The sequence below is a fragment of the Melanotaenia boesemani genome, chromosome 1 (genome assembly GCF_017639745.1).
Source record: "Melanotaenia boesemani isolate fMelBoe1 chromosome 1, fMelBoe1.pri, whole genome shotgun sequence".
NCBI classification, from domain to species: domain Eukaryota; kingdom Metazoa; phylum Chordata; class Actinopteri; order Atheriniformes; family Melanotaeniidae; genus Melanotaenia; species Melanotaenia boesemani.
The window spans coordinates 5530603-5544669 of NC_055682.1; the positions used below are offsets into that span (position 1 = coordinate 5530603).

Sequence of the window (14067 nt, forward strand, 5' to 3'; positions counted from 1 at the left end):
CTGTGTAGTATCTTACATTTTATTAGTTTAATATTTGCTTTTCTTCTTGTGGAGTAATTATTTTGACTGATTTGGCTCCAGAAAATTGACATCCAAGGCGACAGATAACTCTTTTTTTCCCACATTTATCTACTGGGCTAAAATTGTTATTTGATTCTAAAATTATTTATAATATTTACAATGTACTGAATGTATTAAAATGTAAGAAGTAGCCATGGAGTTGGGGGGGACCTGATGGAGTAAAATATATACAATGAAAATCCTGATAATCGGTTAATAACCCAATTGAAGCACCCTGAATCGTAATCGAATCATGAGGTACCTAAAATGGCACACCCCTAGTCAGTATGCTTCCATGTAAAGTTAAGTTGACGTGACCATTTAATGGTACCTTTATTCTTTTCCCAATAAATAAGCACAATTGAATTGATTTATTGACTAAAGTTTGCCAGATTTCTACCGCGATAGGTGATAGTACGCTCCCTTTCAGCTCGTTAGGTTTGGGTTTTTCATGTTGATCTTTTGTGTCACAGACAAAAATAAAACATTTTGTTGGTGGCATGTACCTTGTGAATAGATGGTGTATGCTATTTTATATATGATTTTTCTTAACTTCTCCTTTTTCTCCATCTCCTTTTGTGTACTGGTTTCTTCTGTTACTTCAGGTTTTAAACTCAGTCAGGAACTGGAACAGCTGGCCAGTCTGAGTCCCACTTGAACATATATAACATATACGTGTATATGTCTTGTTTGTTGTTTCTGTGGGTGTACAGGTGAACCATGCCTAAGCCTCACTAGTGTTGTTTTACAGTCACACTGCAGCTAGAACTTGTAGATCTAATAAAGACATAACAGTGTTGGAGGAGAAAACGGGAAATCTGTCTGGGCTGAAGTCTCGCCGAAGCACGAAGACTTTTCTTTCTGTCCCATTGAATGAAATTCTCTTTTGTTTTACTCTTAGTAGTTTGTATCATTCATATATTCCACATATTCAAAAACCCGCTATCTTCCTCACTAACTAAAGTTAATTATCATCCACTAAAATGGTTTTGGGCTTGTGAGTTCTTGCAGTGAGAAGCAGATTCCCTGCTTGTCTGTCTCAAGGGAGAGTGGGGCGGTAAGTGTTTACAACACCAGCTACATCTGCACTTCATTACTGTTAGTCAGTTGTGGACAAGAGCCTGAGAGCGCTTTAACTGTTTCACTGCAGTAAACATCTAAGTGTGATCACGTTGGCCGCAGTCAGTGTGCATGTTTTAATGCATCATTTATAAAAGCACTGGTTTTATAACCTAGGTCTTATGCGGCAACAGTCAAGCAGTATTTGACTCATGAGAGATTTAAAGTCTTACAAAATATAGTATAGCCTCTGTTGAGTCACTACAGTATTACAATTCAGAAGACATCCTGAATTAACAATAGTAACAAATTTTACCTTGAATCCAGAAATGATGCAGTCTGAGGATTGTGGGTCTCAAGGGAAAAATAGTGCTAACATTAAATGCTGGTTTGATGTATTTCTTAGTTTACTCTGTGAAGATAATTTGGATATACAGTATATGAATTGCATACAGATACATCTGTGTGTTTGTGTTAAGCTGACTGTTGTCAAGCTTTCCAGTCTCTGTTTCATTAAATCTTAAAGGCAGCGGGCCAGTTCTGAGAGACTGCCAGGCATGACAGAAATGCAGGGGAACAGAGCTGTTCACATAGCCTTTAACCGCTCCATGACCAGCTGCCTGGCCAACAGATTTTATCTGTTCCCTCGATTCCTTTTTGGGATTTTTTTTTACCCTTTTTAAGCCAAAAAGTCATGATTTCCCAACTTTGTCCATTTGTAGTGAGCTGTGTGGGGTTTATTGAAAATAAGCTTTTTGGAGTTGAACTAATTATAATGAAGTTACAGAAATTTGTCAAAGAAAAAAAGTGAGCTGGTGTCTGGGAAGAGAGGTTATGAATGTACACTAGAGTCATCAGACCTGAGTACAGTCCTGCATCCCTTTAGAGGCCATCTGCTTCAGGGTCAGAGCTTCAGTCCAGTCCCACGCCCTCCTTCTCTCCCATTCACCCATCTTTGGCCTGCTGTTCATGTACCAGCCTCTCTCGGGATAAATCTCCGACCATGCTCCCTGGAGAGTAAGAAATGGAGAGACTATCCAGACAAGGGGTCTGAAACTTTTTTTCCCCGCCACTGCATCTTTGAAAAATGTTTTCTTTAATAGTTTTTATCTTCCCTGTGGTTGAACTAATGTCCTTTATTTCTTCAAATAAAGGTCAACATTTTCATCACCAGGTGACCGTGCAGACACTCCAGAACGGGTCAGAAATATATTTAGTCTCAGGTTTGATGCCTTTTAGTAATTAATCTGTTTAAAACTCATGGTTGTAACAAACAAAATAACTAACGTGGTTGTGTGAGTTTGTTATGGAGATTTGTTGTCAGGGGAAGTGTCACAACTACTCAGCATTCCATATCATGTGTCATATATCTAAGTATAAATATAGACTGCACAACCTACACTAACAAGCACCGCTTAGGCAGGTAATGTGACACACCGAGGTGTTGTTTGACATTTGATGAGCAGTTTCAAACAAAGCAGAGTGCATGAAAAGACACCAGCTGAAAAGCAGTCCTCCCTAAAGGTCGATGATTACTCAGGATTCTGATAGTTTGTGGAAAAAATTCTAAATCAAGTTTTGGTCAGCAGTTTTTAGACAACATTTGTGGTAGTTGAGTTGTAATAGCACTCAGTTTCCAGATGGTCACCGGGTTACTCGATAGTAAATGGATTGATTTATTGACCTGTGGAAGAATACAGGCAGCATTCTGGAAATTGTTCTCCCCAGAATGTTTATTAAATCACCATCTTAGAGTTTGGTATTTACTGCAAGTACTTTATATTAAAGAAATATATACACTCGAACAACTAGTGCATACACCAACTCATCTAGTGTTGCATCCAAACCAGTGCATAAAATAGATTTTATACTGTAAAAGAAAAGATGTTTGCTAAGTTTTAAAGACATCGCACTGTGCAAAAATTCAAAAATGCATTGGAGAATATAATGACAAGAAAAGAGTTAGATGTTGCTGCAAGGAGCACCTGGTCAGCCGACTGCAGTGATGAAAGGTAAAAGACGAGCGGTGAGAAGGGCCAACCCATAAAATATTTTAAGAATAAACTTACATTTACAAGCAAATTTAACCAGGAACCAGCAAAAAGAGGCCAAAACAGGCTAAATGTGGTCGTATCTGTGTGTCTGTGAGGAGCTGCAGCTTTGTGGAGAAGTTGCAGACAAAAAGCAAAGTGTTTGTTCGCAACAGCTGTTTCTAAAAGTTCCCAAAAGCCAAAGATCACCAGTAAGTGAAGAGTGAAGGTTTTAAAAATACCGCTTCTGTTGTTGTATGCAGGTTTTTCTTCAAGATGTCATTACTTGCCCTCCACATTTTATTTATTTATTTTTTTGGAAAGACCCATGTTTTCAGGTGTCAAAGTTTTTAGGAGATAAATTGCACATTTATGAGGTAATACAGGTAACTCCAACACAATCAATCAGTCTCAGGTGACACTGAGTGTAGGACTTTGTAACAGCCTCATTCTTCAGTTGTGAAGGTAGGACAAAGAAAGAACCATAAACATTCACACAGGAGCACTTTAAAGTTGACACTGCAACTGCATTCCTTAAGACTGGACGAAAACGTGCACCCAGGCATACTTGCAAACTCTGCTCAAACAAGACTGAGTCACCCAGCAGGTTCAGACTACTAATGACTGTGACACCCTCAAATTTGACTTTCTTTTTTTCTTTCCAGTCCAGCTGAGAATAGCCAGCCTGGAGACAAATAATAGGTGCTGTGACAGGTGCTCCTTATCCGATATGATGATTAAAGGTAATAAATGCACAGACGGTGGAAAGACAGGGTTTTATATGGGATCAAAATGTGTTTTTGCTCCAGGAGCTCCTGCATAACAACTTTCTACTCACCAAGTTGATTGTTTAGACCTGTGAAGTTGTCAACATTACACGGGATGAGTTTTCTCATTTTCCTTTTGAGTTAAAGCTCATTTACAGACATTTAGACAGTTTAGTTTACAACCTGCCCAAATGTCTGCATGTTTTGTTTATTTTTGCTTTTTCTCTTATTCAGTTCCAATCTAAAGATGCAAGTGTTTCTCTTTAGTTCTGTTCAAACGTATCATCAACCTCTTACCTCCTTAGATTTTTGCTTTAAAGTAGTTCTTCAGCTTTTTTTTAAACTCTTTCAGAAGTTTCTCTTTGGATGTTTGCTTCTTTCTTTTGGTTATTGATGGTTCAGTTATTTGTATAAGTGTCTTAACACTGACCTATTTACACTTTGTGTAAACTTTTCTCCAACCCAAAGAAAAACAGACCGGAGACAAACAAGATTCATAAGTTTAATCTGAACAACATAAAGTGGTTGTATGTGTACAGAGAGGTGGACTTGTTGTTTTTATCCATTCAGTAGGCCATGTTTTAGTTTTAGAAGGCTGGTTTATACTTCAGAGAAAGATGATCTTCTTTAATTTACTGTCTTTTTTCTTAAGTGTTGAAAAAAATGAAGCTGCTTCTTCTCACTTTATGCCAGGGTTTTCTAATGGCTCTAAATCTGCCTGACCACCGTTTCCTGAGAGTTCTGGTTATGTTGCACCACTTGCTTCTCACCACTAGAAATAGGAGAATCCCTCTTAATGGTTCTTTAGCCAAATAGTTTATAAACCTGACTAGTCCTTGTTCTTGTCTTTGGTTTTTCCCATTCCATCACTCATCTTTCTCCCTTCCCTAAATTTTTTTTATTTCATGCCATTTTCCTTGAATATAAAATGGTATTATGCTGTGTCTGCATATTCTCCAGGGTCTTTCTTCTTTCTTCACATGTGCCAATATAAACATGTCATTCTTTTTTAGCAGGATATTTTCTCCACAAACTTGCCGGCAGGCGCCAGGGGTCTCTGCTTTCCCCCAGTAACTTTGTCTGTCATGCTTTTCCTCTGTCTTTGAAGGGAACAGCAGCCATGGACTGAGGAAAAACGGCCTGGGTTTAGATTAATATCACAACTCAACAGGTGACCCTTAACCCCCCATCCTTCTTCCTGTCTGTCTTCAAATCAGTCTATCTTTGCTGCTTTGTCCCTCGCTCACAGAGCCCAACAAGTCTCCTCTTTGTCTTTTTGTAATCTCTTTTGGCTTCATAATGCACTGGTTTCTTTCATTTATTCATTTCTATCTGGTTTGTAGCATTTAAATAATCCCCCTCTTTCTTTCTTTGAAGCACTAAGATAGAAGTCCATGAAGTCTCAGCCGTGGACTTTCATAGCTGATTATTGTATTTCCTTTTGAGGCTCTTGTCATCTTTTTACCTGGTATTTCTTAAACATTAATCATCACTTTTCCTCTCACTAACCCAGCTTTAGGCTCACATGCAGTCTAACATCAAGGCTCCTGACTCACATTTTCTTACTTTCAGCCTTTTCACCTTCCTCTGAAACTGCTGTTGTTATTATTATTTGTTGTATATTGCTTTTTGAAATTGTTTTAATATTACCTCTGAGTTTTCTGAAACCAGTACTGGTCCACTTTGTGTTGCAACTTGTAGGTTCACAAACTCAGTGGCATAAAGTGTAAAAATATTTATCATGGACTAGATATTTGAAACCCTGTGTCTAAATATGAACTCCAATAGCATTTAAATTTGTTTTTAGTGTCAGATCTCTGGCAGAAGACAAACTTAGTTTTCACTCTCAAGAGTTAAAAAATATAAATCTACATGCAGAAAACAAATTACTGCCTTTATTGATGAGCCTGATGGACAACCAGAGACTAGAAAACTACAGGAATCAGGAGGAATATTGTCCAGCGCTCGAAAATTAACTTGTGATGTGGGGAGAAACGAAACAGTAGTGGGTGTACTGTGAGCCATAGACACTGTATAATATTCCTAGTCAAAAAGCAAACACAGGCACAGAGGTTAAATCAAGAAGGAAGGAAAGCTGGATTTCACACTGCTTCTTTGCTGTTATTCCCCCAGCATCCTGACAGTCTGATGCTGATGTGTGATTACAAGCTGCACAGTCGACTCTGATCTGTTAGAAATATCACACACTGCAGCCAGCTTCTAGATCCTATCTGTAACTCCATAAAATCTGCGGGTAAATAATTATGTAAGATGAGCCCCACATAAGTCGTATGTGTTATTACAGCTGCTCTTCACCTGCACAAAAGCCAGTCTGCACCTTTGTCTTACAGGGTACATTAAGTTGATTAGTAACTGTTAAACACATTTAAACAAGGGATTACAACACAAGCATCTTTAAGTCAAGATGCACTCATTCATTGTCTCAAATTATGTGTTTTATTATATATAAAGTTTCTTATTCAAGTCACCCAAACATTTGAGTTTATAGAAAAGGGTGGGAAGAAAAGTATATTGTATAAAAAGCTTTTTAGCTTTCTTTTCCATAATAACTGACAGCATAACAGAAAGCCTAGTGGTTTCAATCAGACGTGTGATTGCAACATTTTTTCAGCAGAAATGCCACCTAAAGGAAGTAAATAAGTCGTCAGGGCGCTCATGAAATTAAGCTTGTTGCCAAAAGGAAATGGGGAATAAGGAATTTGTGTGTGATGGCCTATGTTGTTGGCCTGTGCTGATCCTGCAGGGGAAGTCAAACAAGTGCAAGAAAACTGGGATTTCTTTAAATAATCTTACAGATTCTAGTTGAAAATCAATATATAACAGAAAAAGCTAGTGGGAAACATCTTCTGAGAATATCGCCATTTAAATCGGTTCCAGGAAAAAAGCTTTCAGAGAATTATTTTCCAGGGCATCTATAAGCAGTGCTAAAAATAGGGGATGTTCATTATCTGCTAAAAAGTACATTTGCTGGATTTCTCAGTATCCGTTTAATTAGGAACAGTAAATATCAGAATGTTGATATTAAGTGCTTTAAGGTGATTATTTCCTGGTGGAGCTGGGACGTGTTTTCTCTGCAGACTAATGATGGGTTAGTTGAGCGCTGTGAGGGTGTATGTGTAAGGTCAGCGTGAGCCTGCAGACCAATGCCGCCTGCGTGGAGGCAGAGCAGGAAACTGAATGATTCACTGACCTTGCGGCCCTGAGAAACCCTCTGCCTCTGTCCAAGGTGCTGGAATACTCTGCATAACTCTCCTCTTCCTCCTCCTCTTCCTCCCACTCAGAACCAACTCAGACTCTGCTCTGCATACGAGTGTTATGAACCCAAACCCTCAGGACCCATTTGGCATGAACCAGCAGATGGGTAGAGGTCCTCCACAGCGCAATGGTGAGAGTAATAAACACACTCATTCAGAGCACAAAATACCTGCTGTGTTTGTTTTGTTTTCTCTTCTGAGAGATGCTCGAATTTAATATCTTCCTAAATGCACATTGGCTCAGAAGACTTGAACATTTTCTCCACGCAAGTTAATTTTTTTCCTTTGCACATTGGAATTTTTAAATTAACTTCCCGTCCAAACAAAGGTCACCACCAGGATTTAACTAAGAAAATAGGCAAGAGCCTCCCATTGGATAATTACTGCATGGATGATTATATTTCAGCTGGCAATAAGCTATTTTACCCTAACTGATGCAGTGAGTAGCTTCTCTAGATGCTGAAACTACTGAAATAGTTTTAAAACTGTCCAACACATTAATAAAAACTGGAAGGATAAGTGGGAAACCATCATCTTTCAGGAAGAAATGTGGTCAGATAAAAATGTTGAATGATAGCGATCAACAATCACACAACAGTAGAACTCAGTTTAACACTGTTTAATAGTGAAGGAACATTTCTACACACACAATGTGAAGGGAAAACCACTAATTAGTGAGGCTAAAAAATAAGGCTTCAGTTTGCTAGGGAGCACCTGAACCCCGACGACAATCTTTGGGATGTGCTGGAGAAGGCTTTTTATCGGACTCTCCTATCATCAGTACAAGATCTTGGAGAAAAATTAATGCATCTCTAAACAGAAACAAATGTTATCAAAACGATACCACAGCGAACGCTGCCGTAATCAAAGTTAAAGGAGGTCCAACAAAGTATTAGTGTGTGACTGTTTGGATGGATGGAGTAAAAATCAAACTCATGGATAGCACTCTCCAAGCCATCCATGAGTTTTAAAACAATAGAAATCTACCTTATGGACTTCCACCTTACCATGGGAAGTTATCACCTCTTCAATCAAAGCTTCTGTAGCTTATTGTTATTTAACTTTTTATCATAGATATTCTATTTGCAGGAAACCATCAGTCAGCCATAACATTATAGCTAGCTGCGTGTTGTTGAGCAGGTCTTCGGGTTTTAGTAAGTGTTAATGTGCATAATATAGTGAATGATTGTATTTGTTTAGGGTTGATTTGGGTTTTTAACTTCAGTACAGCACAAATCTCTGATTCGTTGTGAGACAACCTTTTTAAATTTTTCGTCTTCTCTTCGTGTGAATGTAAATGACCTGAGGAGCAGAGGTGACAGGATACATGAACAGCTGAATAAGGAGGTGAAGTATCAGTGTGACGCACCACAGATGAGGATTAAACTCCAGTAAAAACTGCTGTTATTCCAGGAAAAGACCAGTGGGCTTTTAAACTGGATATTCTCTGAGTTGCATACGGCAGGCAGGCTGCTCCTCTTCAGACTCTTTCACTGAGATCATCCTAGTTTATGATGTTTGTATTTCTATTCCTCTGGTCATTTATTAACAGAGAATACAGTCCATCCAGGCAGCTGCTTTACTGTTCAGCAAGCCACTTTAGGCTCAGTTACACAAACCGCTGCCTCGTTCCTGTTTTGAAATATTCTGTTTATACTTTCGTAACTCGGCCAAAGTCAAAGATTTAATTCCAAGTTCCAGAACGGGTCTTCCTCCCTTCTTTTACACTGGTCGTCCCTCACCTGCTTCTTTCTGATCTCATCACCAGTGAAATAGATAAGAGAAGTGTTCATCAGTTTCATTACTACTTAGTGTTTAGCTAACGCATCCACACAGGATATTAATTTTAGATCTGGCCCAGCATGAGTTTCATATGCAAACAGAACCAAGCCTATATAAAGACATAAATCATAACACACTAAATGCCTGCTTTAAATGGCGCACCATAGACCTACTTGGACGTATTTGTCTGTGGGGGCCTCTAACAGAAATATCTCATGTCAGGCATCTCGTGTCTGCACTCTTTTCCCAGATTCCATTAAACACAATTTTATAATTATTTCATTGTAGATTCACTTACTTGATTTTTTTTTTACTTGATTTGACAGAGTTTATTCAAATATAAATAAAAGAGTATAACAAAAATGTCCTGTTCAAAGGGAGTGGAAATAAACTCTCATGTATTTAAACCCATCCCTTCTCCATACCCCAATAAATTATAACAATACAATCATTATAATAGTCACTATACATACCAGCCACATTCATTACTAGTAACCATAATCAACAATACATCATCATGTTTCCTCACAGCAGCGTCAAGCCAATTATTTATTTCTATTATTAGATTTTATGCCTGCATTCAGTTAAAATACAGAAAATAGGTGTTAGAGTTCACGTTCGTGTAGAATAGAGAGGGAGGGAGAGATGGAGAGGTACATGCGTTTTGTGTGTGTGTGTGTGTGTAACTGTGAAAGACACTAAAGTCAGGTGTATTTTTTAAAGTGTTATGCTATATAAAAATTAAATAGTTTTATTAAGTAAAGCACTTTGTGTTGCTTTTGGCATGAAAAACACTTTAACTTATTAATATTATTAATAATATTATAATGAAAAATGCAGTAATAGTAATTCAATGAGAATGACAGTTGTATCAGTTTAATTATAATAATGGTAGTAGTAACAACAAAAATAAAAGAAAAATCATAGTCACCATCCCATATTTTTATTAATAATTTATTATCAGTATTTGTTATCAGCCAAGTAAGTTGTAAAATATTGGCATATCGGTCAAAAATCCAATATCATGCATCCCAAAAATCTATAATGGGGCAGTAAGGTAGTAGTAATAATCATAATAATGACAACTACAACAGTAATAGAAACTGGAAGCATGTTGCTATAATTAATACCCTTCATTCCCGTGCTGTTGGAGAGCCATTTTCTTATAAGTTGATTTGAATATGTGAGTATTTGGACATTGCTTGTGTTTCCGTCCACAGTTTCACCCCACACACAGACACACAAAAACTTTTCCTGTGTCCCCTGTAAATTATACCCCCATCTCTCCGGTTTCTCTGGTCTGAAAAGGTTTTGTAAGTCTTCCGTCCGTCCATTTTCTACACTGCTCAGTCCAATTCAGTATTGTGGGAAAGCTGGAGTCTGTCCCAGCAATTAGTTGAGTGGTAATGAATTCTTACTAGTTTTAAATATTATCTGTGCTGTTTAGTAATTAACCAGGTCCTGAAGTTTCAGTCATTTTGAGAGATTAAATAGTGAGTTCATAGCAAGGCCACAAAGTCCTGTTCAGTCCAATATTCTAAGGTTTTTAGTTTATTGTCACTGGAAATATTCCAGTTTAAGCTGTTAAAACCATTATTTTTTCTGCTCTAAAAATATGTAAATATTGAATCTTTTAAAGAGTTGTACATTCATTTCTGACTGTTGGGTTATAAATGTGATAATGATCTCAGCTCTGCAAACTCATTCAATGCAGAGATGCCAGAGGGGTATTATAATTACCTCTAATGACGAACTGAACATCCTGTGGAGGATCACATTGTATATACACTACAATCTTCTTGTATGGCCTGCTGTACTTGGTATCGTCTGCCAGCACACACTGCATATTTTTCTCCAAGCTGTTGTATAGAAAGAGGCTGTGACACAAAAGTGGCTCTTGTTAGCGCGCGAGCAGCTCTGCCTCACGGCTCCATGCGTGAGTCCAAAGAGCTCTGAAGCCCCAGGGCCTCGTTGACACATCTCAAGGTTTCAGCAGGTTTTGAGTGGTGTTAAGCCCTGGCTGATTAAAGAAGCATCTATCTAGGAATTAAAGTTATGAGTCACATTGCCAGGCGGATACACTTGTGGCAAAGGAGTTGGACTACAGTTGCTCATCGTGCAATGATTTAATTTATGTTGCTCCCTCTGCAAAAGAAGCAGCTTCAGTTATTGGAGATCTAACATTCCCCCTGCAGCTGACAAGGCTTTGATTTGCTGCTATGCTCCAATAGCAGACAGTATTTTATGTATTATTTATTATGGTATTTGCAAGCCCCATATTGAATGCATAGCACAGTCTGATCCTGCCAGGAACACAAGCCAGCCATTTTCCATCCTAGGTGTCCTGTTTCTATCCTGGTTGCGACTGCTACAACGATCAAACCCCTTTTAAAGAGGGAATGTAATGGTGTCAGACTGATGTGTTGCCTCATTGTCCTATCTGGACCAGCACCCTAAGAGCAGTCTCCAAAAATGAATGAGCCTCAGAAGGAATGAGAGCGTGGAAGGAGAAGGAATGGGCAGACAGAGTGGATCAAAGGCGCATGTAAAACCAGCCTAGCTCAAGTTCAAGCCAAAACCTGGAGGAGATATTCAGAGTAAAAAAAAAAAAAATCCTAATAGGCAGCAGAAGTGTTGCACAGGAAATGTTACCTAACTAAAGAGTTAGGCACAAAATAAACAAGTTAGAAAAGGAGAGATCAATAAAGGCATATGTATTTACCATTTAGGAGGAAGACAAACACTCATTGTGGTCTTTGAACCCCCCCATCCCAACTTCTGTCCTACATTCTTCATCTCTGTGATTAATAGCCCAGCTGTTGTGTGTATGAAGCTTCACAGTAGTTGCAGATTATTCCGGACGGCCAGTTGCCTTCAGGAGGATAATTATTGTGCCAGGCATGCTTGAATTTTTCAAACAGCTGGTTAATATTGAATAACCTCTAATGGTTCTCTGCTCTTGTTTTATCTTTCTTTTTCTTAATCAATCCCTGCTCCCCCTCTCCTCCTCTTGTTTATTTCTCATGGAGGCTGGCATGCAGCTAGTGTAAATGAAGCAGAAGTAGATGCATCTGGAGATGGTGGGTTGCATTTATTAAAATAATATTAATAAACAAAAACTTACATTTGTTTTCATTTTATTTATCCTTTTTTTTGTTAGTGGATCTTCCAATCATTTATTAAAGGCAACAGTATAATTTGCATTTTAATGATAACGTGTAATTTTATTCAGTTTAATTCAGTTTATCTTCTACTTGATAATCACCCTAAGTATTCCTGAAAAAACATGTTTGGATTAACATGTTTCTTTCTTCTCACAGTCTTCTGCTTCCCTGCTCCACCTAATGAAGAGAACCTAATTGGTGTCAGTAAGCCACTTCCAAAGCAGCTGTGGGAGGCCAAGAAGGTGAGTTTGTGGCTCATATCGGTGACTCCTTCTGTAACGTTTGACTCGGAGTAGCTTCTTCTGGAATTAGATTAATCATTGGTATAATCTGGTCTTCACTGCTATTCAAATGTTCATTTTTAAAACAAAATGCACATCATCATGCCTTCCCGAACTGGTTTGGTCAGTAGCTGATCAATATTAACACTCTGAACATAACAGACAAACAGCCAGTTGCTTTGGCCACCTACAAGGTATATTGTGTATTGGCCATGAGCAACCCCACATTATGTGCATCAACTTTTTTTTTCGAGGCAAGCGTAAGATTCTTTTTAAATGTTGACGTTTACATCAGTCTTTTCTTTTACATGGCCTGGAAATATGACAGAAGTTGTAGATTTACTCTTTTTTTTCACCTGAACATCACCTTCAATCCTCAATTCTGTATGACTGAGACGACATAAGCTACATAAGGGAGGTCATGTGGTCTGAGACAGACTGAGATAAAACAAATTAAAATCCTACCTTACCTTTGTGGTAAACTTTATCAGTGTTCCACACTTGAAAATTAGACTCTTATAGTATCTATAACTACATTTGAAGAAGTAATGGATAACAAAACGACCAGAAAATATAAAAAAATACACAGCTAACTAAGAAGACAGGAGAAATATAGGAAAATAAGGGCAAAGAAAAACACCCAACACATACCTGTAGTGGGTCATAAGACATTATTAAGAGGGATAACTAGTTATGAGTGATTTAGTTTTTTTTTCTCTCTCTTTTCTCATTTGTTTTTGTTTTTTTTTTTTAGCATTGCATACCTTTAAAAAAAAAATTGATTTTGAGTTATTTTTTTCTCTGCAGCAGCACTATTAGAATAACAAGGGAGTAACGCCTCCTTCAGTTATTTACACTATAAAGAAGTTTGGCTGACCTGAAAGTGCTTCATGTCAGTTCAGGTGCTCATGACACCTAGAATTCCTGTGGTGACTTGGCAGAGACATGTTACCCTTCTTGTTGAACCAGCCTGTCTCGTTTGACCTCAAACAGACAGAATACGCAATCAAGAATTTCAGCTGTGGCATTTGAATCACAAAACAGGATAAATGAGAAAATTCTTAAATAAATTAAACGCGAAACAGCTTTGAATCCAGTTCTCTAGTTGTTTTCCATAGTTTCTACATGGCAGGAAATAAATAGTCTTGCCTGAAACTTTGTACACCACAATAAAATTTCTCTTGACTACAAACATATTGGACTGGGTCATTACACTATAAAAGGCACCACCCAACCAGAATCATATATCCATCTATCAATTTATTTTCTTACGCTTAGCAGAAATTGGGTCGGGCTGGCATTAGGCTAAGCAGGGTATTCCAGATGTCCATCTCCCCACCAACTCCCGAGGCATTCCCAGGACAGATGAGTCAGGTAATCCCTCCATAAAGTTCTGAGTCTGCATCTAAGCCTGGTTAAAACAAAAAAAAAAATGCTGCATTACTGCCGACCTATGACCAGTCCAAATCATGCTCCAGTCTTTAGCTAAATCCAGTTACTGGAACTCGTTGGCAGCAACTCAACCCTGAGGGAGCGAGCTTTTCCAGCAGAGAACAATGTGCTGCAGCCTCCTTCCCAGCTGTTTACATTCAGCTGGAAGTTGCCCTAGTGTGAACTTCAGAGCCATTCTGATGGAGAATCCGGCAAAA

General features: G+C 38.2%; 1 protein-coding gene across 4 annotated transcripts in view; it reads left to right on the forward strand.

The window, feature by feature from the left end:
- Nucleotides 1-14067, forward strand: part of crtc3 (CREB regulated transcription coactivator 3) — a 47492-nt gene that overhangs the window by 22546 nt on the left and 10879 nt on the right. The window contains exons 5-8 of one of the 4 annotated variants that reach the window (XM_041986365.1): nt 5025-5087; nt 7219-7322; nt 12003-12053; nt 12294-12379. In XM_041986365.1, coding sequence (XP_041842299.1) covers nt 5025-5087; nt 7219-7322; nt 12003-12053; nt 12294-12379 — 304 coding nt within the window. The remainder of the gene's footprint in view (nt 1-5024; nt 5088-7218; nt 7323-12002; nt 12054-12293; nt 12380-14067) is intronic. The other 3 variants (XM_041986370.1, XM_041986373.1, XM_041986374.1) reach the window with 3 other exon arrangements.